Raw genomic sequence first — 26,148 nt, forward strand, 5'->3', positions numbered from 1 at the left:
TGTTCTAGCAACTGAAGGTTCTAGAGAGCAACTGAGGATTCTGAACAGCTTACCCTCTAGTTCCTCATGCTCTGATTATTCAATCAAATGATCTGAGTGATGACAAATTCTTGGCTTCTAATCTTGGCAAGCATTTTGAAGGTCTGTCTTTCACTCTGAAAATGACATTCAGAGCCCATATTGGGTTCAGGGTGGGTCATTATAGTTCTGTAACATAAAGTAGATGAATATGGCACTGATTTGCTGGTCCTCTTCTGCAAGAAGCTCAATCTCTTTGATCTTCAATTTCTCCAAATACACAAAAAGGAAGCATCAGAAATCTTTCCTCTGAAGCCCAAGATTTCTCTTGCTAAGTGAAACATTTGTTAAGTGAGTTTTGTCCATTTTACAACCTTTCTTGTCACAGTTGTGTGAATTACTGAGGTTGTTAACTTAGTAACATGGTTGTTAAGTGAATTTGGCTTCTCCATTGACTTTGCTTGCCAGGAGGTTACAAAAATGATCACATGGCTCCAGGGACAGTGCAATCATTATAAATGAGTCACTTGCCAAGCATCTGAATTTTGATCATGTGACCATGGGGAATGATCATAAGTGTGAAAAATGGTCATAAGTCACTTTTTTCAGTGCTGTTTTAACTTTGAAGAGTCACTAAATGAACTGTTGTAAATCGAGGACTACCTGTATAACCAGAGTTATCCTACAGATAATATTATGGATATTCTTTCAGCCAGATTACATACCTGAATTCTGACAAAATGTATTTATATGTGGATATTTTAGTTTGAACTACAATTCATTTATTCATTCACTTCAAGTTTTTAATAAAGCAAATTATCTAGTAATTATTTAAAAAATCCAATCAAAAATATATAATCTGCTTTTAAACAATTGAATGTTGTTCCCCAATATAACAAATGTACAATTCTTTTGTTTCTCATGTTACTTAATCTCAGAGTCATATCTCTAAAAATGACACAGTATAAATAACTGCAATGCCACTTACCATTTGAAATAATTTCAGTTAATTTCAGTTAAATTCTATCATTCAAGCAAAACAGGAATTACAGTGTTAACAACTAATTTTATAATGCGACTTGAAATTCATCAAATCACTTCCAGACAATACAATATGCGACAATGAACATGACTTGACATGACTAATTGTGCTGTTGGCTTCTTCAGAACAGATTTAGATCTTGGTCAAAAAAAAAAAAAAGCCATATCCTTACATACTGTCCATGTTCAATGAATGGAATGCTCACTGCCCATGATCAATGTATGTATGTGTATATATATATATATATATATATATATATATATATATATATATATATATATATATATATATATATAATTTATTCAGTGAATGCTATAAGTAAATATCTTAGAGTTCCAGAGAATGGCAGATGTGTATGAGGATAATGAGATATTCTGGAATTCCCATTTTCAAAAGGCATTATAACTTGAATGACTGATATAACTGAAGGCCTTCTTATAGTCAAAGAAATGGATTTTTAAAATTAAAAGATAGGACATTCCCATATCATTGACAGCGAGTCCATCAAAACCACTGTTCATTTCAATGAGGCCTTCATATAATCTTTATCTGGTGGTTTTGTTTTTCTCCAATTTTCTGATTTGTTTCCTTGTTCACTCATCATTTTTATCTCTCTTCATTTCTCTATGGATTTCTCCCTCATTTCTGATTTTGTTTTTCTTTTCCTTTTCCTTTAAAAAAAAACTTTGCTAGGTTTAATATTATTCCATTTCCACAAGAACACAGAAAGAAATGTGTATCAAACCGAAACAACGAATGTTGCATTTGTGAAAGTATGTGATTTTAAATGCCATAATGTTATTGTCTATCTTATTTTTTCTGTTCTTCTACATACACTTCTTTCCCTGGGAGTATGAAGGAACCTCTGGGAAAGCTAGATGACCAAAATTTGGTCAGTATTTGGGAAAGTCCCAAGAAAAGCCCAGCAGGAAAAAAAGAAAGGGGGGGGACTTCTTAAATTATCTTCCCTATAGAAATTGTTCTTTAGGAGAACTTTTCTATGCTGAACATTTAGGATGGTTTCTTTCCAAAAAATATAATCCTGTTAAGTCTGCAAAGCTTATTATCAATTATATAACAACATTCTTTCATTGTTCTTATTTTCTGTTGAAGGAGGTTACAGATACTTGTGCACAGGTGTACCAACTAAATCAGAAGACATCTGGCAGGAGAAGCTTTTTAAACATAAAACCAATGACTCAGTCCACAGAGAAAAAAGGGGAGTGTACACACATTGTACAAACTTAAGTAAGTGCTACTTTAAGCCTAATCATAAAAGCTTAGACTTGAAAAATGTTTACTTTTACTTAAATAGCACTTTACTTTCCTCAAATAAGATAGGCAAATGTGAGAAAAAACTACAGGCATATAATCCTATTTGGAAGTCTATGGTTTAAGACAAAGATATTGATACATATTTTCTAGCTTCTTTTAAACAAATTTCTTGGCTATTGTAAAGGCTTCTAATTAACAAATGTGTTTGTATGTGCCTTACAGAGAAAGAGACAAAGTATACTTTTTTTCCAACAATGAAAAAAAAAATAAGGTGATCAGAGGTCACAACTATTTAAGTAAAACAAAGCTGATGGATGTGATGAGGTCATAGCAGAAGTACTGAAGTCACAAGATGACCTTTATGACAACTGCATTTCCTAATTTAATTGTTCTGTACTTCAGAACAAATACCAAGCACATGGAAGCAAGCAGGAGTGATATCCAGCAGGTTCTGGAAAACCAGTAGCGGAAACTTTGAGCAGTTCGGAGAACCGGTAGGGGAAATTTTGAGTAGTTCGGAGAACTGGCAAATGCTACCTCTGGCTGGCCCCAGAGTGGAGTGGGAATGGAGATTTTGCAATATCCTTCTCCCAGGAGTGGGGATTTTGCAGTGTCCTTCACCTAGAGGGGGTAGGAATGAAGATGTTGCAGTATCCTTCCTCTGGAATGGGTGGGAATGGAGATTTTGCAATATCCTTCCCTCAGGAGTGGGGAGGGAATGGGGATTTTGCAGTATCCTTCCTCTGCCACGCCCACCAAGCCACACCATACCCACCAAGCCATGCCCACAGAACCAGTAGTAAAAAAATTTGGATTTCTCCACTGGAAGCAAGACAATAATACCATGTTTACAGACCAAGCAATCCTTATCTCCATCTTTAGCAAAGAAGCCAACTACAAATGAAAAAACTGCTGTCCTTAGTCAGTAAAATACTGTATGGACCAGCCAAACTCTATAACAAAGAGAAAAACTGACTCATGAAGATCAGGATAGTTTTTGATATCTATGATATTTCACTACTGCAATAGGCGTCATCAGGTGGGAAAAACATTAGTGTTGTTAACTGAACTTTTTCATTTATCCATCTATCTACTGCTTATGGGGAAAAGTTAATATTATATATCCCAAAATGCACCTAAACGGCATACTTGGGAGGATAAATGGCCAGCATATTGATGAAGTGAAATCTTTTAAATATGTGGGCATGGTTTTCTAGAGCTCCACAATGCAGTGTACACTAAAATTATATTAGAAAATGGTCAAAATTTAGCAGCCATTTTCACGCCATGCATGTGAATTTGTTGAGGCCTGGTATTCTACCAAAGGAGCAATTAACGAACATTTTGACCCAGATCCAGCATATGAATATATAAGAAACCAGACTATTCGAACAACCAACCAACAAAAGAACCAATCAGCTGCTCAGAATTTAAATATAACTCCAAACGAACAACCAATCAAATCACCAACTGAACACAGTGGCACACAAGACATTTACAAGCTAAGGGGAATAGGACAAGACAATCCTGCTAATGATGTTACCTACTCTGGTAATGAAACGTTCGGAAACTAAATTGAAAGAAGCTTGGAGAGCAAACAACTGCCAAAATCTAAAACCCAAGCTACAAATATTTTCTATTATTTCAAAATAGCAGCCATTATTCAGTCTTTTCACTTCACCAGAGGAACACAACAAATCCCAAAAGCACTGAAGTTATATTCAGCTTTAGCACAATTACTTTTTGGTACCCAGCTATGACCTTACACTTTATATTGCTCTTGAAAATGTCAATTTCTATATTCCTAAGGGATATATTTCGAGTAGCCACTTGCTTCCTACATGTAGTATTGAGGAAGGAGGGAGGGAAGGCTACTATTGGTGCATGGATCTGATTCATAGCATATTGTTTGAAGTTATTGTTCTTTACCACAGGACTTTCTTTCCTTATTGTGGACAATTACAAACCAATATTGTTCAGGACAATTTCACAAAAACTTCAGCAGCTTTTCCAATGCATTCATAATGATGGATAATAAACTCAAGAGTTTGCACTTAGAACATTTAAACAACATATCAAAGAACAGAAAGCCCAACAGGATCAGTAAAAGGTAAAGGTTCCCCTCGTACATATGTGCTAGTCTTTCCCAACTCTAGGGGGCGGTGCTCATCTCCGTTTCAAAGCCGAAGAGCCAGTGCTGTCCGAAGATGTCTCCGTGGTCATGTGGCTGGCATGTCTAAATGCCAAAGGCGCATGGAACTCTGTTACCTTCCCACCAAAGGTGGTCTCTATTTTTCTACTTGCTTTTTTTACATGCTTTCGAACTGCTGGGTTGGCAGAAGCTAGGACTAGTAACGGGAGCTCACCCCATTACACGGCACTAGGGATTTGAATAGGATCAGTATGCTCTACCTAAGAACATTTTTCTGAGCAGTCAAACCTCTTTTTACAATCCAACAAGTTATTTGCATCACACATAACTCGTTCCAAATTCTGAAGAGTACTAACTTTAGCATGTTTCAATGCTCTCTACACATCAGTTTTAGGGGGCTGATGAAAAAAAAACCACTATGAGCTGAGACTGTGCCCGTGGACAAGGGACTGTTGAAACTTCAGTTCATGTCCTGCTGTACTGCAACACTTTACAAGGACTCAAGAATCTACCTTATAATTCCTTATCTGGTAAAATACCTGGGAAATTCTGATCTTTTTTTATGTACAGTTATTCTTATCAGATCAGTATGATTTAGTCTCCTTGAACATAGCAAAATTTTGTTATACTGCCTCTAAAATCAGGCATACTTTGATTATCCACTGACAAAGCTACCACCAACTGTAATGTTACATCTCGTTTGATTTTTACTTTTATTTGTAACATGTGTGTGTTTGTAATTCTGGTCAGTGACCAGAATTTTTAAAAAAGTATTAATACACAAAATTGCAAATTTTGTTTCAGTCAGTGGTATTACCAGTCCTTCTATATTGAGCTAAATCATGAATGCTTCTGTAACCAGAGATAAAAAGTGGGAACCTTCTAGGAGTCTTTGGCGGTATAGTGATAGACCATATTGAGAAAAGAGACCATGTATCAACAATATTGCAACCAGTCAACAATAACTGATGAAAAAAAAATTGGTGGCTGAGATGGTTTGGGCACATTTGTATAATAGATCCAGTTTGTTTGCCATAAAGTTATATGGGAACACAAAGATAGAAGGTTTAACCCAGGGTAGCAAGGCAACTCTGGAAAAGGTAGATTGTAACTGATCCAGATTAGACTTGAATCCATTACAGCAATGGACAACACATCTTAGGCAAGACATTATAGTAAATTCCCAGCAAATGACTCTGTAGCACCATAGCAGCATATTGGATGTACTTGCCATTTAATCTGTTTTTGCACTGTATTCTAAGAGACTTAGGATAATCAGTGACGTTTACAAATAACATTTAAAACCACCAAAAATATATGTTGAAAAGGCATCACCGAGTGTAAATAAATGTAAGATCTTCATGTTTCTTCCTTCAAGAAGCAACACAAAATATTTATATATCAAACTTCTTAAATGCCTATCTCCCTCATAGAGGGGCTCTGGGTGGTAAGTATATCATGACGGTCAAGCCTTGAAAGCATACAGTTACGAAGTCATATCAATATAACCATAAGACTTTGTTTAAAAATTATACTTTCTTCCAAATCGTAGTAAAATATTTTTATTATAGTTCTTACCTGACAGTGTTTCATGGTGAGAGGTACATTGATGCCTCCAAAAGTTTACTGTAGATCTCTTTCTATTTTGAAGTGTATTCAACCTTTCTGCTAGCCCTCCCCTAGAGATAGAAGAAATTACTTTTCAAATTCTCAAAATTCACTGATTTTCTCCAAGGCTTTGTTAAATAAATGCAACACACAATTTCTAGAATTCTTAGCAACAGAAGAATATTGTAAGAATAGTATGTGAATAGATTTATATAAACTGTGTGTAATAAATTCTACATTTAATATAGGCAGTTTCAATAAACAGTTTTTTTTTAAATTCCTGGAATAAAAATCAGAACAATTTTAAAAGGATACAAGAATACTCTTTGGGTCAGAATAACTTTCCACCTGAAGAGTGTAATTTCAGTCAAGACAAGTGTACTTTTGACCATTGCCCTACAGAATATTACTGGAAGACAAGTGACCACTGGTAAGGAATGTATCCCAAAATACTCCTTGTGCATACTTGACCTCATGATTCATTTCATAAGCTAGGTCAAGTGTGCACTTTCTGTAATTTGAAAATTGTCTATAACTGAAAAAGTTCAGTATTTGTAAAGGGAACAGCCTTCAAAACAATTTTATTAAAAGCAATTCTGAAACTTACTATTTCAGATAATATTCAATACTCTCGAAGCTAAGAACAAGAATTCTTGGTAAAGCTGCCTCTGTCAGTTGCATGATTGAATAATTTAGTAATTCACTTCTTAAACATCAATTTTCAGCTGTGATCCTATTTTGAATTACTTCTGTGAAGAAAAATCTGTATTGAAGCCACATTAAAGGCTTTTGCTGGTCAAATACTGGTCAAAAATATGAAATTGGCTAGAGGAAATTACTAAACAACAAATAGATCTAATACCAGAATTAATCTTATCAGGTATATTAAGGAGAAATTATAGTAAAAAAACTCAGTATATCATATTACACATAATAACAGCGGCTAGAATCATCTACGCACAATACTAGAAAAAGGATAGTACTCTCTCTGATGAAATGGTGATTAAAAAAGTGTTAGAATGTGTGGGGATAGACAGGCTAACAATGGAAATAAAAGAAAGAGGTGAAACAGAATACTATCTGATTTGGGACACATGGTATAACTGGTTAGAGAATAGAAGCAAAGAATAAAGATGTAAAAGTAAATTAAGATGTGACAATAAAGGGTAATATATATAGGTATGTAATTGCAATATCAATGCATTGTATAGAATAGATACGTACACAAAAGGAAAGTAAGAATAACAAAAATAATTTGTATGTACTTAGGAGATATACTGATACCGGAGTGCTGTAAAGATCAAAATTGTGATATAAAATGAAGAAAACTGTTTAATAAAAACTATTTAAATAAAAAAAAAATAAAGGCTTTTGCTTGATTGTCATATATAAATGAATACCTTGTACTCTAAGTTCTAGAGTATTTTTGTGCTATAATACATATTTTTGTTAAGGCAATATTTCAAGTTTATGCTGTAACTACCAATGCAAAAGAAGAGGAGGAAGTTGATTTCTATGATTAAGTTCAGTTTGAAATCAAGATACAAGTAAGATGTGCTGCTCACGACTGGAGATTGGAATGGCAATGTTGCAAAGGAAAATGTAGTTGGACTGTATGGTTTAAGCAACTGAAATGAGCAAGAGACCGACTTATTAATTTCTGTCACTGCCATCATTTCTTCATAAGTCAAAATTGTCTTCAAACAACCAAAATGAGGCCTCCATACTTAGACCTCACCAGATGGTGTATATAGAAATCAAATTGACTACATTGTTGCTAAAAAGAGGTGGAGGAGCTCAATTATAGCATGAAAGAAATGCCACAGGAAGAGATCACAAACTCCTCATAGTTAAGCTAAAGACAAAGAAGAAAGTCAGTTGGTTTTCACAAATGATAGTGAATATATATGCACCAATTTCAAGGAGAACATCAAGAATCACTTTGAAATCCTGAACTTCATTGATACCAGAGAACCAGAGGAGTTATGGAATGAACCTAAAGAATTCATAAAGAATGAATGTGGAATGAAAATGCCAAAAATGATGAAAGAGAAGAAAGCAAACTGGATATGAGAAGGGTGGAAATTGCCAAAAAGAGAAGAGAAGCCAAAGCTAAAAAAGGCAAACATCTCAGAAAGGAACTTAACAAAAGAGTTTCAGAGAGTTGTTAGAAGAGACAAGCAGTACTACATTTGTAAAGACTTTGAAGATGGAAACATGAAAAGGTAAGACGGCTTTGCTGAATGACCGAAATTCCAGTACCAGTTATAGTCAAAGACTATCTGTATTATGGTTTGGGGGACAAAAAAACTACACCACATCTCATGGTTGGACTATAGCATTGAATAAGCAAAACATTTTATAGTTTTTTAAAAAAATATATTGCCAGGATGCATCTGAACCCATATGTCAACTGTTATTTGATACAAAAGGGAAACATATAAATATAGATTTACTTAGGGAAAAATTAGTGCACACCTTGCTTATAGCTTGGAATGGAAAGTAAGACTTACGATTAAAAGACTTATAAATTAAAAACTGAAAAGTTAAGAATGAAGAGTCGCCATGAATCCTCTTTTATGTATTACTTTTACTTTCATAGTTGGGTCCGATCCCTTAGCAGAAATTGAATGACTTAAACTGCCTGGTATGGAAACACTGGAAATTCCTGTAATCCATAAGTATTTCAGATGCATAACAAATTTTATATAGGTCTAAATGAGCCATGAGCCATTGGGTCATCCTTTCAGAGATATTTCCTTAACTAAACAAAGTGTCATGCCCCCGTTGGAGTCTGAATCTGTGGGGGAAGATGAGCTGGAAAAAGAGCCGACAGAAATTGAGAGGGCGGCTCCATTGGCCTTGGAGGAAACTGGGGAAGGGCAGAGTCAGTCCAGACAAGGCTTTTCTGAATTAGTAAGGCCTGCAGACAGGGAGAGCTCAGGAGAAGAGCAAGAACTACCCCATCCTGATCCTCGAACAAGGAGGGAAGAGAGAAGGCGAGATCAACGAAGATTGAGCTGGTTACGAGGGAGGAGAGTGCCCCGCCCCCTTTCATAAGGCACACCTGGGGACTGAGATGTAAGGAGGTGCCAGTGGGAGGAACATTTGTCGGGAACAAGCGTTGAATCTGTGGAGCCTCATGTGCACTTGCCAACGCCTGGAGATTGCTGTACTCCATCTTGTGGGGCTTGCCGGTTTGCCTGCTTTGCTGAACTTTTTGCTCTGGTTACTGTTTGGCTAACCTGGCTTATTGGACTGCTGGCCCTGGTTAATGTTGGTTAACCTGACTTACTGGACTGTTGGCCCTGGTTGCTCTGTGGTTAACCTTGCTTACTGAACTACTCGCAGCCAGAGGCATGCGTGTGCGTGTGAGAGCTTTGCTCCAGGACTTGTAGTGAATGTGGGAACGTTGGGGGGCACAGTTGGAGCAATAAAGGGGAGTTAGGTTTATTAGGTTTATTATTATTAAATTAAGTTATTTTATTTATTTTATTTATTTGATTTGATTTCTATACCACCCTTCTCCAACAGGACTCAGGGCAGTGAACAGCCGAGATAAAACATAACGTATAAAATTTAAAAAACAGTTTAAAAGAATTAAATAATTTCGGCCCTCAATTTAAAACAACCCAGTTAAAACCAATTTCAAATTAAAACCGAAAGGATGGGATCAAGCCAGCCCGGCCAGATGAAATAGATGTGTTTTCGGGGCCCAACGAAAAGTCCGGAGGTCTGGTATCATGCGTATCTCTTGGGGTAGGTTGTTCCAGAGGGCAGGTGCCGCCACAGAGAAGGCTCTCCCCCTGGGGGTCGCCAGCCGACATTGTCTGGCCGATGGCACCCTGAGGAGGCCCTCTCTGTGTGAGCGAACTGGACGGTGGGAGGCTATTGGCGGCAGAAGGCGGTCTCGTAGATACCCCGGTCCTAAGCCATGGAGCGCTTTAAAGGTGATCACCAACACCTTGAAGCGCACCCGGAAGACCACCGGAAGCCAGTGAAGCTCGCGCAGGAGAGGTGTCACATGGGAGCGCCCCATCGCTCCCATAATCCCCCGCGTTAGAGTTAGACCTGTTATCTGGTTGTGTTGCTTTCATGCCACCCCCCGGATCATCACACAGAGAAAAAGAATGACCACAGGTATGCAACCCCCCCCCCCCCACTTCCTGACAGCTTCCCCACTGACTTTGCTTGGGGGAAATTGGCAGGGAGCATTGAAAATCACAATCACCATTTCACATAATCAGTTAATCGAAGATTACAAACAGATGAACTCAGCATGAGTTTTTATCACTTTCTGAAAAACATGAAAAACGTTAACTAGCAACAAAACATGATAAAAAGTGAACTGACCAATGCCATCTTTTTAAAGTTTCAAAAATATAACTCTAAAATTAATGTTCTTGTTACTTTAAACAACTGATGCATACCTCAGCAATTTTCTTTTCTTTGCAGAATCTTCTGGAGTCTTCAAACTTTTTTCATTTTTTTTCTTAGGAGTTTGTAGAAGGGTCTGAGCAGATTTTAGCCAGTCAGTGGCTGATCTTCCTGTATCTGTTTCAAACCCTACTCCAAAACAGAACTGGAACTTTTTAGGAAACTCTAAATTAGTAGCTTCTGTTTCTACATTGTTTCCTTCAAAATTGTCATCATCTGATGAATATTCTGAAATCTGTGGAGAAATTGTCAAGACAGAAAAAAACATCTATTTAAAGAAGCTAATGAATTAGTGTAACACTAACTAATAAGGATTTATAATCATGGAAATGTATAATTCATCACCACATATCCAGAATGTGAGGACTCAAAGCCACCAATGTAGCTATATTTTATTTATTTGATAAAGGAAATAAAGTCTACCTTTCTGGTTCAAAAGTGACATACTTAATAATAGTTTAAAAAATATTGGTAGTATGTAGCAACACCCAAAATACAGTAGTTAACTGAACAATGAGAATCATTACCAAAGAAAAATCACAGAAACAGACCTTATCCCAAACAACTGAATCTACATAGTTCAGGAACAGCCCACCAACCTACTTTAACTAAGTACAGGTAGTCCTCAATTTACAACAGTTTCTTTGGTGACTGTCCGAAGTTACAACTGAAAAAGTGACTTATGACCATTTTTCACACTTATGACGATTGCAACATCCCCATCATCATATGAGCAAAATTCAGATCCTTGGAGGCTGGGTGTGTTTGGCAGCCTTGCTGTGAGCCTTGGAAATAGAATCCATGGATTTGACACTTGTGGCTCTAGCCCTTTCAGAAGCCTCAGGTGTGCTGTCAATTCTTTCTATAGCCGCCATATTGGCTGTCCTGCTTTTCCTGCCCTTTCTTGTTTTAAACAAGGCTTTGGGCATCAGCTGTGGTTGTACCTAAAGGCAGTTGCCCCTTTAAGAATGGTTTCCCCTGGGAGCGCTAAGCTCCTCAAATGGCAGCAAATGGCAGGCTTAGCTAGAAAAACACACACATACACACACACTGGCTCCAAGCCTTCAATGCCATCTCAGCCGCTCAATGAATTGCAGAGCGCTTCTCCTGTCAGAGAAGGCCCGTTAGTAAGTGGAGCGCAAGGCTCCTGTCAATGGCTGTGCGGTATGCCGCGGAGCACTAGGCTGCTGTCAAGGCAACCGACAAGCGATCTCACAATCTTACACCTTGTGCCGCTTTTAAACCTAGGGGTAAGTGCAGGGCAACTGCCAGAATGCAGGCTGGCAAGCTGAGAATGCAAAGCTCCACCAGAAAGGATTTTAAAGTGTCGGGCGGCACAGCAGCTTTTCGGTGTTCAAAATGGCCACCCAACTCGCCCTATTCAGAAGCACCAAAATACACCAGCAACTCACTTTTTGACTGAGTCAAAAGATGGAAGCCCATAGCAACAGGGGCAGGACTTGTCAATTATGACAGACCCAGTCCATCAATCTGAACAGACAAGTACAACCCATGCCTGGCTGCTGGCTCCACCCACAATGGAGAAACCTTTGACACGTCTGTCCAGGCTGAAGGACGGAGTCAAAAGCTGGGAGGTCTTAGCAACAAGGGCAGGACATTTCAACTTTGGCAGACTCAGTCCAATCAACTGAACAGACAAGTACAACCCATTCCTGGATGCTGTCTCCACCACTATGGAGAATGGGGTAAAACTCATTTAACAATTGTCTCATTTAACAAAAGAAACTTTGGGTTCAATTGTGGTTGTAAGTCAAGGACTAACCAGTATGTTTCCACTTTGCTGAATTGCAATCATTGTAGCTACTGTAGCATGGTTGCTACTGTGGAAGGCTAACTTATTATAAACATCCAACAAAAACTCCACAGGATTTTCCCGCCATCCTTAAAAACTGAACTTGGAACATGACATCCATGTTCTGTCCCCGTACCATGCACACACCCAACCAGCCAGCCAAGGGTTAAATAAACTCTTCAAACATTCAACGTCAATGATAAGGAACTTGGCAGCAACTCCGTGGCTGCCTGCCAAGAACTTTTACTCCGATAACACAGACAAAAATACACACAGTTTGAATAGTCCAGTTTGTAATTAAATCCACAGCAAATAGGTGTTGTGTCCGAAGGTGCAAAGTGCCTCGCCAGAGATTAGCTTTGTCCATCACAGAGTCCGAATGGCCACCACACTCCCTTTTATAGCCTGTGGGGTGTGGTCCAGTGACTCAGCTTAATCTCTGGCACGCCTCCTTTTCTGCTGCGCCTGCTTGTCTCTCCGACGCTGGCGTGGATCCAACCACAATGTTTCTTCGTCACTATCCAACGGCTCAGAAACACCTGGCTCCTGGCCAATCTCTTCTCCTTCGGGAGACACCTGAGGCATTGCCAGAGAGGAGGGTCCTGGAGAGGGAGGCCTGGCCGTCTCCTTTCCTTCATGTTCAGAGCCTTCTTCCTCCGATAACATAGGCTCGGAGGACGGAGCCACAACAATCCATTATTATACTACAGTCATTTCCAGTAATCATAAGCTTACTGGGAAACTTAATTATTTGAATGGTAACTGACCAAAAAATGGTTTTGCCAAGAGCCTTTGTCAGAAAAAAGTCTTAACTTTTAAACCAAGGAATATTTACATTTGGGTGCCATAGCAAAAAAGGTTATGTGCTGATAATATTTGGAAGTTATGGAAAGTGAAAATGAGCACAGCTCAGTAGATGAGGAAATTTATATAGGGAAAAATGATATTTTGTTTATAATGGGCTTGTATTAAGAAACTGAGCAGTAGTCAACATAGCTGGTATAATAAAGAATTACTCATTTAAATGTGATTTTTATTTATTTTAAGTAATCTCACATTTGAGAACATTTCTAGTAGTATTTATAGCAACTGAACCTTCAGAGATGATCCTGTGTAAATCTCATTATACAATTCAATCAAAATGGATTACTAAAACCTTTGTGACTATGACAAGATGAACTGAAGTTGAATTCCTAAATACCCAACTGCATGCTTAGACTATAAACTTCCTGTTTTCAAGAAAGAATAATTCCATCATGAAAAATCTAAGTTATGTTGATTGGCTTCCTGGTTTTTAAAAAAAACCCTCCATGCTTTTAGCTCACCCTTGGAAAGCAATTGACAGACTTTATACAGTACAAACTGTACCATTTCAAAACATTTCATTTGTAGTGCAAATAATAGTATAAAATTACAAATCATAAATAATCAACATTGGTTTTAGAAATCAAGGTTGATATATTATTGAAATGGGCCTTCCTTATCAATATGTAAAAAATAAAAAAAATATTTGGAAATTGGAAAATGAAAGAGGAACAAAGGAGTTCTGGTATAAAAAAACAGAGTTAATTTCTTTTCATCTAAATTTAATACAGTATATACACTGAAGCAAGTTTTACTCCTTTATTCAGAGCAGTAGATCAATTAAAATTTCTAAAAAAATCTTCTGTGAGGGCTTATCAAGCAGGAGTGCCTTTTGCTCAACAATCTTATTATTATTATGTAGATTACCCAAGTAAGACTTCCTTCCAAGAACTTGATTCTAGCTACATGCAAACTTCCCTTTGATAAAATGATTTCCTTTTCATTTGCACCTTATCATTCCAAGATCACGCTGAGAGCTTTTCCTGCCCATTTACTCTTCCTCTGATTAAGTTAATACCCAAATTAGCTACCATGAATGAAATGCTAGATATACCAGTGGAATTAGAAAGCAGAAGCTAGATCTATGGACCACTGAAAGAGGCAGGATTAGAAATGATAACAAAGAGGTGTTTCTAAGGTGGCTGTAATTAGCAACTTGGAACAGGATTAGAGTTGACAAAACTTCAGGTTTCATGGAATCTCTTCCTAATTATCTATTGACTGCTAATTATTTGCACAAGTAAAATAATTATTTATACATAAGAGTTTCTCTGCAGGCCTACAACTCCACCTTTGAACTTAACATAAGGTCTTTTTTAGCTATTAATCTTAACATTCTATCATTATTCTATCAACCAGGCCTTTGGCAAGACAGAATATAACCCCTTGCTTCATCGTGAGTGACATCTTTTATTGTTAGCTTTTATGTTTTGTTGATTTTATTGTGATTTCTTTGTTTTTATTGTTGTGAGTCACCCAGTTGTTAACAGAAAGCAGCATACAGGTTTAATTAATACAGTTCATTGTACAGTCAGCCAGATATTCAGGCAGGATTTGACATTTTTATCCTCCTATTGAGTCCTTCCCAAGGACCTGGGATAAACAGATAATGATGGTGATGACGATGATAATTTTGTGAATATACATTGTCACAGATTATGTGAATTATACAAATGATATTTTTAAAACAATGAAATTTGAAAGTAGATACAAATATGCTTAATAGTAGACCAGATAACCATTAGATAGCAACAAAGAGAGAAAATTGTACTTACTGCCATCTAGAAGTTATCTGGAATTTTGACACTAAGATGTTGTATCCATTCTTAATATTCCATACATTTATTTTATTTTTTATTTTGGTTTTATTTTTGGATTTATATACCACCCTACTCCCGAAGGACTCAGGGCGGTGAACAGCCAAAAAAATAAAACACACAAACTACAAAATTTAAAAGACAATATAAAAACCCATTAAATGATTTGGCCCAAAACAAATTAAAACACCCCTAATGTTTTAAAACAAATTTACAATTTACAATTAAAAGGGAAGTTAGGCCAGACCAGCCTGTTGAAATAAAAATGTTCTTCAGGAAATTTCACTAACATCATATCCTGTAACATTTTAAAACCATTAGGTCCATGACTTTAATTAACACAGTTAATTAAACTGGATATGGAATTATGGGCCAACATTTCTGGACAGCACCCATGCATAATGTTCTGCACAGGTGTCAAGAATATCACAAGAAGCGGTGTATCAAATTAATCTGCTAAATGATTTAGCAATAGCAATAGCACTCAGACTTATATACCATTCCATAATGCTTTACTCTCTGAGTTACTTACAAACGTCAGCATATTGCTCCCAACAATATGCTGTTCAATACTGTGTTCATTTTACCGACCATGGAAAGATGGAAGGCTGAATCAACTTTCAGCCGATCAAGACTGAACTCCTGGCCTTGGGCAGAGTTAGCCTGCAATACTGCATTCTAACCATTGCGCCACCATGACTCGTATTACACTTATTCATAAGTATAATAATAGTTCTTTCTTTAGCATGAAAAGTCAGTTCAGAAGAAGGGAAATTAGGAACACAGAAATAAATGGAACTTAATATTTCTCTATCCATAATTCCAAATTACCTTTTAATAATTCCCTTCCAAAGTCATTATGCATACCTCAAAAGTCATTAGATGAATATTATATGTGCAATTCAGCCCTGTGCCATAATTATTTAAAGAAAAGTTTATTTAAAATTTTGCAGCCACCAATTTGGACATACAATTATTTTAATAAGCAGAAGATACGACTGTTACAAGCCAGTATCCTGGATAATGGAAATTGGAGGCTATTTTCACACAACATGCTCAACCACAAACCAGTCACCATATTTTAACCTACTATGTTGTGGAAGCCAGTTTCTGTGGTTAGCATACTTCTTGTTATATCCATGATTAGAGACCTGAAGGAACAGTTTAGGGACATATTATCATGGAGAAAATGTAGTCATTAGGAATTAGGAATAACCCTGCTAGACTAGGTTAAAGGCTGCCTTAGTCCAGCCTATTTGTTTCTCACACTGGTCAAAAAGATGCCTTAAGGAAGCTTGTAAGAATGAGGAAAAGAAATACTCTTTTCCCAACCCTAATCCCCTGCAACGCTTATTTGGTAGTATTCTACCCTTGTGTCCAGTCACTATTTTTCCAAGCTAAAAAACCCAAATATTCTAGCTCTTTCCCACAGGAAAAAGTGCTAAGCCCTTTGAAATGCCATAAATATATAAATAATAATCACCACACATTTTTAAGCAGTGATCTATAGCCAAAAAGCCAAAAAAAAAAAAAAAGTTTCTGCTGGGCTCTTCTGAACTATAACCTCCTTTAGCAATGGTCCCTTTATTGTCTATTGATTACATGTAGTAAGTGACAAACATCCTTGAAAACCTTCTTCATTTCTTTCATTAATACACATGTAGAAATAATAGTGTTAACCTTTGGCATGTACAGGTAAATTAATGTCTGCTCCCAATTTTAGTTCCATATGACAAATATTTTCATGAGGTAACCTGATATTTCAAACTGTTAACTGTATCACATCAGAAATTTGTTTAGCTTCACACATCTTTCTTGAAAGTAATATCAAGTTCCTGCCATGCTCCAAAAACTTTGAAATGACTTTTCTCCGTATGAAAGCACATGAAGTGAATGAGGCATAGTGATTCAACTTGCTTGCCTTTTCAATAATATGTTCTGCTGTTGATTCTTAAATTCCTGACTAAATATGCCAGGATCCTTCTAAATTATAGAACAGAGGAAAGAAGACAATTTTATGACATGGGTATTAAATAATTATTCTACATTAGTTACCCTATTTATTGTTGTAGTTTGTTTTTGGAATTTCCTCCAACACTGGGCTCTTTTTACTATCTTTCTTTACAACTAGACTCTCTAATATACTCACTTGGTATGAAAAAACAACTCTTCCTTTAATATTCTACAGCAACCTTCTACCACCTAAGCACCCACCTGTGGACTATACTTCAACACCCAGAATTCCCAGTTAATATGGCTATTCTTGTGAGAACTGGGAGTGGCAGTCCATAGATCTAGAGGCTGCTCAGGTTGTGCAAGGCTTCAGTACAGTTTATTTCCTCATTTTTTCAATAGTTTCTATTCTGTTCCTAGAAACTATTCCAACTTTTTTTTTTCAACCCCAACTTCATTCTACAGAAATAACTTGTTTTACTTTTCTTAGTCATTTGGGCAGTCTCTTCCATTTGCACACTGGAGTTTTTAATGAAAGTTTTCCCACATTTAATTTGAATATAAAAACTTTTTGTTTCTAGTATCAATAGCGTTAATACAGGAATTACTGCTTAAACAGACAAAAAAGTGTCTGCACATTTCACATTTTTACAGAGCTCACAAGGTTTATGATCCTTCCAGGCTGTTATCCTCACCTTCAAACTGCACAATCCTTCCCAACTACTTAGTTTGACCTTTTCTATTGATTTATGGTTCTCAGAAAAAATAGAAAACTAATTCCAAAATCATACAAAGAGTATACCCAAAGTCAACCATTTTTGGGATAGGCAAGGTTAAGAAACAGGCATAGCAGGAATTCTATGAAAATTTGTTATCAGGCATGCTGCAATGCTGCCTGCCGCCTTGGGTGGCCGGCTGACTTTTTAAAAAATTCAATAAACTCTCAACCACCCTGAAATAAACGCTGCTGAGCACCTCCAGGCCTCCCTACCATTGCTACTTCTGGTGCTGCTGCCTTTCTAGGTAGTAGCCACTGAACAACTGATCAACATGCCAGGTATTCCTTTGCAGCCTGCAATTATTTTTAATTGAGTTTTATTTTTTTTAAAAAGAAAAGATAAATGTAGCATTCCCTCTCTACAAGTTCTGTAGGCTTGCTTTTTATTGGTATTAGATACAGTAACAGAATCTTGAAAGCCTGACAGATTTTTTCTCTATCCCTTCTTATGCCAAAGCACAACCATCTTGAGTTTCTAACATTTCCACTTTTTCAGGACTCCTTTTTTTCTGAAAACTCTCCATTAATGGTTTACTCATACATTTTCCATGCCGAAGGCAGGTCAATGTTTCTTCACAAATAGAGAAAAAGTCAATACAATATAAAATCACAGGAAATGATTCATTCATATTATCAATAACACCTTCATAGACCTGTATTTCATACTTTCCTATTTATGTTATAAAATATTTTTTCTCATAAAATGCTTTTAAAAAACCCTTCTCTCTCCAAACTTTAACATTGGGGGTGGGAGCTCCAAGGTATGATTTCTTTGTACCCTGTTTCCCCTAAATAAGACATCCCCTGATAATAAGCCCAATCGGGCTTTTGAGCGCATGCACTAAAATAAGCCCTCCCCAAAAATATTTAAACGCATGCGCAGCTGGTCCCTGCCATTTCCTCTGGTTTCCTCCTTGCACCCCAAAATAATAAGACCTCCCCGAAAATAAGGCCAAGTGCTTATTTCGGGGTTCAAAAAAATTTAAGACAGGGTCTTATTTTCGGGGAAACATGGTAATAGAACTTGTTACAAACCACCTGGGTCCAATTTTGTTTTATCCTATTCTTCTTTAAATGGACAGCTACAAACCTAATTCAATATGACAATGTCTCAGTTTTGTCCATAGTATAATGCTATCAAAGGAATTATAAGGAATAATTCTTTTGATAGCATTATACTAAGGGCAAAACTGAGGTTTTCTATTACAGATAATAAATGAAACAATTTATCATATGCTAAAATATGCTTGATATACTTGTCTTCTGATCTGAGATTAGATTTCAATATATAATTTGACCATGGTGCAATAATGTTTAACAATAAACAGACACAACACTACTGAGTTTATTGACTAAATAAATTTTGAATTTTATACTATGATTCTAACACTCATTATGTAACCCAGGCATTTGGGTTAGATGGGTAGATGAGTTTTGTGACTATTGATGGTGACTGGAGTCACTGTTTATCCATAGCCCTGCAGGGTTATGTCTGGTGAGTTTGCGTTTTAATCCGATAAACTATGCAGAGTCACTTGCCTGAGATGGGTGGCTATATAAATCAATTAAATTAAATTAAATAATTAAATAACATCAAATCTGATGCAAAGCTGAACATGCAACAATTGAAAGAAGCTGTGTTTGACAGGGTAGCATGGAGAGCACTTGCCTATAAAGTCACCAACAGGGCTAAATAAAGAACAGAGTTGATAATTTCACTAAACCATATATTCCTGATATGAACAATTATTGCATATATTAATAGTTGTAAGGATTCTATATGCTTTTTACTGAAAAAAACCCTCTGATTCCTTAGGAATGGCTAATTAAATTATGAGAATATGCTTCAAAACCTCTTTCTCTGTTCATGTTTCTAGCAAAAAGAGAAGCAGCCCTTTCTTCTTTTGGTGAGCAACATCTTAATATATTGGCTTGCTGGAGATGACTCTTCTCTTTTTGGCAGCAAAGGAAGCAAAAAAAAATGGTGTATTTTTCCCAAACTGCCAGCCAAACCAGGGTATCTCTCAGATCTCTGAGATAGGTGGAAAAAATGATAAGAGAAATTGAACATGCCTGGGAAAATCTAAATGAATGATAACCCTAGTATTTGTGAAGATCTTATAGTATGCAACATAAGGAGGAAAATTGAGACCACACCCAACTTCTCATTTTTAACTATCTGTGTGTATAGTTATAGGTAATACCTGTTTTCTTCAAAGAATAAAATCACGTAAAATGTTAATGATAAAACCTAGGCATGGGTAGAATTCACCATGTTAAACAACTAAATATAAAAGCAATTTTGACTTTTTATATTGTATATACAGCGCAGTCATTCATCCCACACAGAAATTTGCTTCTTAGATTACATGTCAGATGTTTTTTCTCAAATTCAGAATCATGCAAATAAATATTATGTTAAGTAGAGAACTATGTCTTTCCATTAAATTTAACAGTGGGATATTTATTATAAACTTAGCTCTTCCTAAAATATATATATATATATATATATACATATAGTAAAAGAGCATGTATACATGAAAAAGTAGAAATCCTGTATTTTTAATAGAATATTACTCTAGCTGATGAATTTTGCTGCATACCAGCACACATATTCAGGATTGCAGCTTCAGATATGTATCTCATGTTATGTTCACCCATACAATAGTAACTCTGCTTTACTTAAAGTCAGGTCCATTGCACTGCTACTAGATATGTTTGCTCTCATAAACTGCATCTTTAAATTCAGTTAGCCAAACTCAATGGCAGGAAGCTTCAGTATTCCACGTTATCAGTTATGAACAAAATGTTTTTGTTCATTCCAATGTTACTATGTATTAATTCTATATAACAGTTTAACATAGATAGTAGAGAAAATTAATCTTAATGCAGTAGCACATAAATCAGATTAAAGATCATCAGATTAAATTTGTATTTAAGACACCACCCCACTTCTTCAAAACGGTATTTACCGATCTTTGAGTTGTGGTTAGAATTTTAATGCTATAATGCATTATCACAGAAAGGATATCTTAATGCCTTACCACATGAGGACAAGTTAATTATCTCTATATGAATGCAGCCACCATTATAATTTCCTTAAATGTTTTTAGTTTTAAGTCAGTGTGGTTTTGCTATGAGTATGTGTTGATGAGATTTCACCAAAACACTATTTTGAATGGAAATCAGTACAAATGTTTGGGAATGAAATAAAGGAAAATATAAAACAATTTTTCTTCAAGTAATGAAAACTAAAGAAAATTTCTTTTTTTTTTCCCCATTTTCCAAGATATTTTTCAGAATAAAAGTACCAAAATCACCTACTGGAACACAACCAAATCATACAGAATGAAGTCCACTGTTTATTTGTATAAAATATTTTTTTTAATATTTGTGTAAAATATTTTCAAACTCTTAGCACATTTATGCCAGGAAAATCACTTAAAGTAAATTAATCACACAGAATCTAGGCTAGACTTCTATGAGTTTATAAGCAACAATTTGATCTTTGATCTTTCAAATGTCCAAAATAGTTCACATGCATTACTATAAGCTCATTAGTGATGCTTTAAATATACTTTAATTTTGAACTCCATACTGCAGATTACATTATTTTGGGAGTTTGCCTGGACCAAACTGGGGAAGTGACAAAATTCTGATGTGCAAATCAGTATTTAAGCTACTCCTCCAGCTCTTACCTACTAGCTTAGTGGAATGTCTTAGAAACCAAAGTACTGCAGATGTTTTCCAAGAGCAGGGGGAACGACAATTTTACGAAAGAAGGTTATAATAAACTAGACTTCGTATCTAAATATTTTGAAGGTAGCAGCAAGAATCTATATATGCAGTATACGTAGTTTTTGACTTAGTACCACAATTGGTACCAGAATTTTGCTCACTAAGCAATGCAGTGATTAAATGAGCCATTATGTGACCAGACCCAATTTTATGACCATTTTACCACCGTTGTTAAACAAATCATGTGGTCCTTAAGCGAATCACAAAATTGCTGAGTGACTATAGCTTCCTCAATTGACTTTGCTTGTCAGAAACCAATTAGGAAGGTTGCAAATCATGATCATGTGACCACAAAGCATTTCAACTGTCACAAATGCAAGGCAGTTGCCAAGCACTGAATTGCGATCACGTGATCACAGGGGTAGTGCGATGGTCATAACTTTGAGGATGGGTTGTAAGTCACTTTCACCAAGGCAGCTGTAATTTTGAATCCTCATTAAACAATGATTGTAACTAAGAATCGTCATTAATCAATGGTTGTAACTGAGAATAAAAACAAAATACTGAGACTTTAAAAACAATAATCTTGCTCAGCACATATTATTTTGGCCACTTTTCAATTATTTTGAACTAAGAGACATAAAGATATAACATATTGCATGTAAATTATAACTGATATAATGTCCAGATTGGTAGATTTAATAAAAAGAGGAAGAAAAAGATCTGGAAATTATACTGTAAACAAAGCAACTAAAAAGAAAATGAAGATTTTTTCTTTTTTTAAATTGCTAAGATTAATTTTAATTGATTAATAAAATGTTTTATGTATTTATTCTTACTAGCTTGTGTAGTAATATAACAAATAAATAATGTTGATTAAAAATCTTTAAGCCTTTCTAAACAATAAACTCTAATTCAAATATTAATAACTGAGACATATTGATATTCCATTGATGTAAATCAGATGTAGATTTCTCCTTCCAATGCTGTATAATTCATTTAGCCAATCCCTCAGGCCTGGGCAATCCAAAATTATGTCTTGATTGATTCCAAATACTGGGAGCCAAGATGAACATATTATACCAGGGATAGGTTCTACTTACCTTTACTACCAGTTCACATCGCGCCTGCACATTTGCTTCACCCATGCATGTGCTCTTTTGCACATGCACAGAAGCTTCTGCATATGCACAAATCACTTATGATGACGTCCGGGTCAGTGGTCGGAGCCTCCCACTAGTTTTACTACCAGTTCTTGCGAACCGGTCTGAACCGGGGGCAACCCACTACTGTATTATAAGTATTTTTTAATGAAAAGTGACCAGTCCAGAGCAATAATCCTGTTCACCTTTGATGTTCTTCTTTGCAACTGAGCCATTCATCTAAAAATGTTTGTAAACTATGAAGCCCAGCATTACACATATACTATCTTGTGGCAACTGTTTGAAACACTGTCAAAGGATATAATTTGAACAAGTAATACTGAATAGAAATACAGGCTGCCCCATCAAATGCTGCTTCTTCAAAATAAAATATTTATTTACAGTATCACTTCAAATTGTTAGTTCAACAAGATGCTTATGTACAGATAGATCCTACCTCCTCTTATAAACATTATAAACATCCAAAATCTTAAAGCAAAAGCTTTAATCTTTTGCTTTCCAGGGGAAAAAAAAAGAGAGAGAATACAAAGTCCTTGAGAAGATTATTTCATGTTGTAACAATATTCAGTTTATTCTATTTTTCCCAAATATATTGCTAGTAGATAGAAGATGATAAATTGGTATTAGAAAAGAAAAAAGATATAAAGAAAATAAATCCTGCTAAGACTTAAATAAATTATAATTTCTAAACCTGATAATAAATATATTTTATGAAGCAAAACAGTTTTTACAAGTTAAACTTAATCAACCCAATTGTAAGCTGTTCTAGCCTGCCTCTGCTAAAACAAGTTTTTTAATACCGAGATAAAAAATAAAGGTCACTGCTTTATTTGAACAAAAGGGTTGGACCCTTCACTCTAAAGTGTCTCCTATTATATTTGTCTTCACTACGTAAGAATATACAATCTTAATCCTTTTACTATACAAAAATGAAATAAGGTAAACATTTAAAATCTTCAAATGATTTAATAATTTTTGAAGTGGCAGCATGGCAGCTAGATCTCACCTAGTAGCAACTAGCCCACTCTGAATTAATAAAGTACTCTGTAAAATTTCACTGCTGTTTTTTACCTCTAAAAGGTTGAAATAGCAGAAGTCTTATCACCATTCCAAACAAGAGGTTAGATTCTCAAGATGTAAAAAATAATAAATTGGTTAAAGTACTATCTATAAAATGCATGGACTACTATTGAAAATATCTACAAAATATGTGTTGGAATCCAAAGTTGACAACTTTAATATAAATAGTCCTTGACTTACAACCATAATTGAATCCAAAATTTCTGTTGCTAAGTGAGACATTTGTTAAGTGAGTTTTACTTCATTTTACGGCCATTCTTGCCAATGTTGTTAAGTGAACGATTGCCATTAAGTTAATAGCACAGTTGTAAAGTGAATCTGGCTTTCCAATTAACTTTGCTTATCAGGTCACAAAAGATAATCACATGACCCAGGGACACTGCAACTGTCATACATATGAACTAGTTGCCAAGCATCTGAATTTTGATCAAGTGACCATGGGGATGCTGCAATGGTTATAAGTGTGAAAAATGGTCATGTCACTTTTTTCAGTGCTGTTGTAACTTCAAACAGTCACTAAATAAATGGTTGTAAGTCGAGGGCTTCTTTTATTAATCATTTTATTATAAAGAAATCATCCAATATAAGCTTTTGTGTGTTAGAATTGAAATCTGATAAAGCAGTTGTGCATTCAACAAACACAAAAGGGTAATTAAGAAAAGATTTATATGAGGTTAATGAATTTCTGAAAGATTTCCTGAAATTGCTTAACAAGAATAATTTTACAGGAACAATTCTAAAGTTAAATTTTGTATTGAGTCAGCTAAATGTTAGGAATTTGACTTTGTACTTCTGCATTTTGCACTTCAAAGTTCAACCTAACCAGAAGAGAACAATTGTGCATTTAAACATTTTGCAAACTTCTAATTGCAATTCTAGCAATAATTCTTATTATTTTATGGAGCTGTGTTTAGATTCCATAATAAGTGTCTCAGAGAACCTTCCTATCAAGTAATGGATGTTGAAAAATAGAAGTTATATAGGCTTTGATCATTACTATGAAATAATGTATTTTCATGTGCTTCCTCAAACCAGAACCATCTACTCAGTAACAGGAAAATATTATTCCAAAAAAGGGCCATGGTTGTGAAAAAGAACCCCACTTTTATAAACTAAAATGCTGCTGCATGTGCAAGTCTCACAGCTGAAGGTTCATACCCAGCATCTATGAATGTATGTTGGGTTAGCATTATGTGTGCAATATATAAGATGGTTCTTGTGAAAGTGAATTTAGATTTTCCAGCCAAAAGATCATCAAAACATTTGTGCCTGTGCAGCTGCAACCAGTAAATTTGTATCTTTAGATTTTGTAATGAATGGATATATAAAAGGTGTATTTGAGAGAAATTCCTTAAAGCATCTATGGCTTTTTGCAGAATTGTGTAACTTACCCTTTGTAGCTGCAACTCAAACAAGGAAAATCCAAATTTGGTTTTAGGATTAGCAGATGGCTCATATTTCCACCATTATGCATTCTGAAGCACTTTTCTGCCCTTGAATAAAAGTACTGCCCAGCAATCATAACCAGCTATAAGTTACAAAGTAATTTCCATCTACAGTCTATGCTACTAAAACTCTTGCATCTGTAATCTTCGTGAAACAATGCACCATAGGGGAAACCTTTGAATCAAGGTACCTTAAATGAGTTAACTTACAGAAAGTGTCCAAAATGCAGGACCCATGACTCCCATGAACCTGAAATTTGGCAAATTTTATAAAACATTTTATGATATAAAAATTATTACAAAACATTTTATGGCATAATGCTCTTGATCTTTGTGCTATATGCTGAGTTAAATGTGCTATGTGCTGTATGAACTGTATGCTATACAACAGGAGTCTCCAACCCACAGGCTGTGGAAGCGGTGGGGGAGTGTGCCTGTCGCCTGTGCAAATGGAGCTGCACATCATCACCTCCCCACCCACCCCCAAGCCGCAAAGCCGGAAACGTTGGGGAAAGCTGCTATAGAATACAGTATGGGCTACTTTCAAGGCAAATGAGCCTTGGTAGTACAGTGGTTTAAAGCATCCTGTTATTAACACAGCTGCCTGCAATTACTGCAGGTTCGAATCTTACCAGGCTCAAGGTTGACTCAACCTTCCATCCTTTCTAAGGTAGGTTAAATGAGGACCCAGTTTGTGGGGGCAATAAGCTGACTTTGTATAAATATACAAAAGTATGAAGGCTATTGCTTAATGCATTGTAAGCCGCCCTGAGTCTCTGGAGAAGGGCGCCATATAAATCAAATTAAAAAAAAAAAAAAAGGTTTCTGAATATCTCCTGAATTTTTAAGAACTCTTCAAGTATATTAGAAGTTCTGCCATTGTTGAAGACATTGAGGAATCTAATAAGGCAATATCGCTGAAACAATGACCCAAGGGTCACAGGTTATCTAGTACTTCCTGTGAT

General features: G+C 35.9%; 1 protein-coding gene across 1 annotated transcript in view; it reads right to left on the bottom strand.

Moving 5' to 3' along the window:
* SPIDR (scaffold protein involved in DNA repair) overlaps nt 1-26,148 on the bottom strand; it is a 168,534-nt gene that overhangs the window by 105,687 nt on the left and 36,699 nt on the right. Inside the window, exons 6-7 of the mRNA XM_070942313.1 lie at nt 10,526-10,767; nt 6,066-6,166 (exon numbers count right to left, since the gene is read on the bottom strand). Coding sequence (XP_070798414.1) covers nt 6,066-6,166; nt 10,526-10,767 — 343 coding nt within the window. The remainder of the gene's footprint in view (nt 1-6,065; nt 6,167-10,525; nt 10,768-26,148) is intronic.

The sequence above is a fragment of the Pituophis catenifer genome, unplaced genomic scaffold (assembly GCF_029215685.1).
Source record: "Pituophis catenifer annectens isolate HBS135680 unplaced genomic scaffold, rPitCat1.0.hap2 SCAF_3, whole genome shotgun sequence".
Classification (NCBI taxonomy): Eukaryota; Metazoa; Chordata; class Lepidosauria; order Squamata; family Colubridae; genus Pituophis; species Pituophis catenifer.